Source organism: Arachis ipaensis, chromosome B05, assembly GCF_000816755.2.
Source record: "Arachis ipaensis cultivar K30076 chromosome B05, Araip1.1, whole genome shotgun sequence".
Lineage (NCBI taxonomy): Eukaryota > Viridiplantae > Streptophyta > Magnoliopsida > Fabales > Fabaceae > Arachis > Arachis ipaensis.
Window position 1 is genome coordinate 130,743,914 of NC_029789.2, and position 6,198 is coordinate 130,750,111.

At 31.0% G+C, this 6,198-nt stretch overlaps 1 protein-coding gene across 1 annotated transcript; it reads right to left on the reverse strand.

The window, feature by feature from the left end:
• Window positions 3,464-5,393, reverse strand: LOC107644155 (pentatricopeptide repeat-containing protein At1g62910-like). The gene has a single exon (XM_016347964.2). The coding sequence runs from the start codon at window positions 5,322-5,324 to the stop codon at window positions 3,657-3,659; it is 1,668 nt and encodes a 555-aa protein (XP_016203450.1). The 5' UTR covers window positions 5,325-5,393; the 3' UTR covers window positions 3,464-3,656.

Consider the following 6,198-nt stretch of genomic DNA (forward strand, 5'->3'; position numbering starts at 1 on the left):
GGGAAGGGGTACGGAACTAAAGCCTACAAACCAAATCTACCTACAAGATAAAAGCACGCAAATAGAACGCATGTTACAGAAAGGGAAAAAGCTAACCTTTAAAGTCTGAAATCAAGACTGGAGGAAGCAAAAGCCTTCGAAACGCAAGAACGCAGTACGAACAAATACAAGGGAAATTTGAAAGATTGCAGAAACGAAACAACGAAAGAGAGGGAAAGTATTTATAAAGACGTTAGGGGCATAATGGTAAAACTGGGGCAACTCTTAATAAAGGTGCACCTTTAATTTTTTATATTTCATATTTTGAAACCTTGACAATATAATCAAAATGTCCCTTTTTTTAGTCACAAAAAATGTCCTTTTTTTGTATATGTCGTTAAACAATCATTTAGAACTCAACTTTTATACAATTAGCTCTTGATGATATTCATAGTTGAAAAAATTCATTCAATTAGTGTAGTTATTATGAAAAAAAAAAACTAAAACTAATTTCAAAAGAAGAAACACAAATAGATAGATAATATTCTTTTGAGCAGATTTCTAAAAAAGAACACTAATCTTATTTAAATTTAAAAATTGATTATTATAACGGAAATCTAATATGAAGTTCTCAAATTGATTATCAAGTGTCGAAAGTTGAATAAAAAATTATTGTGGGGTCAAATTTAATAATTTAATGGAGGCAAATAAATATTATTATTATATACTACTCAATAAAATTTCAAACTGTAGGGGGGGCGCTTGCTCCCACACCTATAGGAGTGGATCCATTGGTGATAATAACCCTATGATATACTATTAGTATTATAAATAATGAACACATTATTTGATATATAGTAAACTTTTTTTACTAGTAACAAATTTAATTTTTTATCTCTTTAAACTAAATTAATAATTCTATTATGTTTTATTTCATTTAGTATTAGTAGCCTACTCATAGTGTATTTTAGTGTAAAGATATCAAATAGAATTTACGTACAAGTCGGACGAAGGAGCACCAAGTACCAGGTCCACTCGAAAGCCACCTCCTTCACCCGTTTGGGCCAACCAACGCCATCCGGCCCATCAATCTCCGGTTACCCACCGTAACAATATTAATAATACATATTGTTATAAGGCTATAGATCGATGGAGATTTATCAATATAAGAATAATGCAGATTGGTTAAAATTTTACATATATTAAAATTCAATTAAATTTACATATATTTTACTCAAAATCAAGTATTATGATCTAGATAATTTTCACAATAAGGTGAAAACTAATAAACACATTATTTGATATATAATAAAATTTTTCTGTATAATAACAAATTTAATTTTTTATCTCTTTAAATTAAATTAATAATTCTATTTGATATCTTTGCATTAAATTAATAACCCTAATGTCATACGTACTCCGTACTCTGTACAATTTTGAAAATCGAAGATGAGCGCTGGAGTGAGCGGGGAAGAGACTTTGAGGGTGAAACACGGTGAGGCAGCCGATAATGTCGGCGGAAGAGATAAGGGGGAGAGTGGGGGAGGGATTGCATCAGGAGAAAAGGAGGATCATATTTCGGGAGGGGTTTCTAAGCCTTTGAAGGTTTCTTTCAGGGACACTTTCTTTTCTATTTAGTCACCAAAAAAAATAACCCTAATGTCATACGGTCATTATTAATGTATTAATCGTATTTTAATGTTTATTATTTATATATTTAAAAATTATATTTCAAAATTATTTATTTAGTTTCATAATAAATGATATTTTTAAATTTGAATAATTTATTAATTAGTTTGTATTTATTATATTATATATTCAATAATTTATTGAAAAAGAATATTAATATAATGAATAAAAAAATAATTTAAAAAAATATCGTTTAAAAGATAAGGACAAATAAACTCCTAACTAATTTAAATTTAGAGACAATTAAGTCTCTATTCATTTTTAAATTTGACACGTCAGTATTTTCCGTTCAAAATTAACAGAAAAACAGTACCGCGTTGTCTCACGAAATAAAGAATAGAGACCAAAGTGGATCGTATTTTTTTTAAGGGGTCACATTATCATTCTGAAAAATGGATAGGGATCATATTGATAGTTCACTTAAATTTTAAAGTAAAGCATGCGTATTAAATTTGAAAAGAACAAAAAAAGGTACGAAGATGCTGGAGGTGTAGTACTATTATTGGAGTCCTGAAAGTGTTCATCATTCAGGTGTAGTACTATTATTGGAGTACTGAAAGTGTTCACCATCGTTGAATGATGGTGATAAAAAAAAATTAGGGTAAAGTATACTTTTTATCCTTGAAATTTGGCAAAAGTTTCAAAAATACCCCTAAGTTTTATTTTGTTTCAATTTTGTTCCAAAAGTTTTCGATTTACATCAAATATACCCTAGACGGGTAAATTTTCAAAAAATTTAAAACCAATCTAACAATAATGCATAAAACTTATGCTTGATTTGCTTATGTTGAGGGTTGTTCTTATGAAATTGTTGTTGAATTGATCTTAAATTTTTTAAAAAATTAGCCGTTAAGGGTATATTTGATGCAAATCGAAAACTTTTAGGACAAAATTGAAACAAAATAAAACTTAAGGGTATTTTTAAAACTTTTGTCAAACTTCAAGGACAAAAGATATACTTTACCCAAAACATTATTTGGAGAGAAATTATGATTGAACGATGATCGAAAATTAGGAATTGGAAGGATATGTGCAGGGAAAATTAGGAATTGGAGGCAAAATTAGCGAACACTCAAAATGCAAATTTTTCTTCAGATATCGAACCAAATTTTAGTTTAAAAATAAGTGAAAATGATAGCGATATGATTAAAGATCCTTTGAGAAAATGGAAGCAAACAAAGAAAATAAAGTCGAGTAAACTCAATAAGAATGAGATAGATAGCTATTTGGAAGATAATGTAACCAAAGATTTTAATAGATTTGATGTATTGAGGTGGTAGAGAAGAAAAACACTTAGGTATCGAGTTCTCATGACTAGAAATATATTAGTCATTCATGTTTTTAACTGTAATATCTGTTTCTACTTTCTACTATATTGAACTTATATCAAATTTATATTAAGCAAATTCAAAATTACAGAAAGATTAATTCATATAATTAACAAAATAAAAAAAAACTGAAAAGCAGAAGAACTCTGCATCAAGCCATCGATTCATATATTTAACAAGACAATTGAACTAACAATCTTCCAACAAACAATTCATATAGTGAATTAACAAAATATAAAAAATAATTCAAAAACCCAAGAACTCACAGTGGCAGAGAGCAGAGATCAGAACAAAACACCAACAATCTAGCTCTGTTAACAACAATGAATGAACAGCGAAGAAAATCAACTCAGAAAACAACTAATTAACCCAGAAAAAAAATCAACAATCAACCTAATTAAATCCAGAAAAATAGTAATTAACTCCCAAAAATAAAATCTGTAAGCTATAACTAGGAATATAATCTAAAGAATCAATAAAGTAGTGGAATTAAAAAGGATGATAGCAATTGCAAAAATAGAAAGTGCAAAATTATATTGATGTCATGGCATTGCCAAAGTCCTCTGACCCAACAGACACAGAATTTACAAAACTATGATACATATTCAGCAACAAGGAGATGTAATATCAATTTGAGTTGATGTATCTTACCTTCTTTTATCAATTCAATAAGCCTCTAGCAACCATTTCCCGAAGAAGTTTCTCCGCCATGTCATTCTCATCTTTTTCAAACAAAGCACTAATAATAGTTTCAAAAGTTACAGCATCTGGTAAGCAACCATTGCCTTCCATTTTTGACAAGAGTGCCAATGCTTCTTCAAACAAGCCCTCTTTGCAAAGCCCATTGATCATAATATTGTATGTCCTCACATTTGGACGATAGCCTTTAACGGAAAGATCTTGAAAAATCTCTTTTGCATCTATAAGTCTTCCACTTTTGCATAGGCCATCTATAAGTATATTGTAAGTGAATATATTTGGATCAATGGCACACTCTTTCATTTGATTGAATAACATAAATGCCTCGTTAGGTTGTTGGTTTTTGAACATCCCATCCAACAACGAATTGTAAGTGACTACATTAGCGGGTTGACCTCTATGATGCATCTCGATAAGAAGCTCCAAAGCACGGGAGATTCTCTTTGATTTGCTCAAGCCATCAATAAGAGTGCTGTAAGTTACCGTGTCTGGAACCAAGTTCTTGCGATGCATTTCTTCAAAGAGATTCAAGGCTTCATCGACCATTTTACTTTTGCAGAAGCCATTAATCATGATACTGTAACTTTGAACATCGAGTGAAACTCTACTTTGGGCCATTGTGTTGAATATATATTTTGCCTTATTTACCTCATTAACCAAACAATATCCATCCATTAAGCTGGTATAAGTAACTACATCTGGTTTCACACCATGTTTTGCCATTACAGCCAATACACTCTTAGCATCTTTGATCTTTCCTTCCTTGCATAGCCCATCGATCAAAATACTATAGGTACGAACATTTGGAGTAATATTTCTAAGCATCATATCACTTAACAAATCAATGGCTTCCTTATATTGACCCTCAAGACACAATCCAAAAATGAGAGAACTGTATGTGATAACACTAGGAGAAATTCCCTTAGCAAGCATCTCAGAGTATAAATGAAAAGCCTGACTTACAAGTGTATCCTTGCAGAGGCTATCAATAATTGCGTTGTACATTAAGACATTAGGAGCAATGCCATACCGTGGGATGTTTCTCAACACTTTAATAGCAGCTGATGTGTGTCCGGTCTTACAGAGGCCATTGATCAAGGTCCCATAAGTGACTTGGTCGAAGTGAAATCCATGAGCCAGCACTCTGTCATGAAAGCACACTGCTTTTTCAACACTACCACAGAGACAGAGACCTTTAACGAGTGTATTCAATGTTACCTTATCAGGGTGATAATCCATTCTGAAAATCTTGGCCAATACAGAGAAAGCAAGTGTCATACGACCCATGCCGCAACAACAATTAATTACGATGCTCAAAGTAAATAAGTCGGGAGCGATTCCCCTGGCTTGCAATTGCTGAAAAAGGGAAATGGCGGTGGAGAAATGGTTGGTCTTGGCAAGAGATCCCAAAATCTTGGTGAATTGGATGATGGATGGAGGGCGACGCATAGAGAGCATGCGAGTGAAGGAATCAACAGCTTCATCAACTTGGCGAGTGGATGGGGGCACAGAATGAGAGTGAAGGGATGAGAATGAAGATGAAGAGGAAGGGAAGGCAACAAAATTAGGGATTTGGAGAAAAGAATACCTAAAAATGAAAGTGATCGTTGAGGTTGAGGATGACAACATTTTAGTGATTCGCACTCTCGCTGTTGTCTAAGTTTGAAGGAGTTTGCTAACCCTACGGAAATAGTCCTTACTCCGCTGTTTCCAACACTCCCCATACTAATGAAAGGTCTCCAGACTCCAGTCCCGTTTTAATTGGGTTCTATTGATTTTTTTTTATCAATTTTATGAATTGGACGTATATACCAAATAAAGAGTAAATACCAACTCGGTCCTGTCTATTTTCCAAAATGACAAGACGATCTTTAACCAAAAATACGTTCCATTATGGTCCCTAACCCTGTATTTCGTCTGCCAATTCGGTCCTTCTGTCAATTTTTCGGTGAAAACTTGACGAAAATTGCTGATGTGTCAGGTTAAAAAATGGACAGGGACCTAATTGTCTCTAAATTTAAATTGGTTAGGGGTTTATTTGTCTTTATTATTCTTTAAACAATATTTTTAATTATATTTTTATTCATTATATTAATATTTTTTTTAATAAAAAAGTACAAACTAATTAATAAATTATTCAAATTTAAAAATATCATTTATTATGAAACCAAATAAATAATTTTTAAATATAATTTTTAAATATATAAATAATAAACATTAAAATTCAGTTAATACATTAATAATAATAACTAGTGATAGATCCAAAAAATTTTGATAGTGGAGGCGAAATATATATAACATGATAATAATTTTTATAATAAAAATATTACGTTTACATAAAAAATTAGCTATCAAATTATCTACTATAAATTTGAGTATAAATACATATATTAACTTATTTTTAATGTGTATTTTGTATTTCAAAATTTGTATTTTAAGATTTATTTTGTACAAGTGATTATTTTATGTATACGTAGCATAATTATTGTTATAATTATATTTT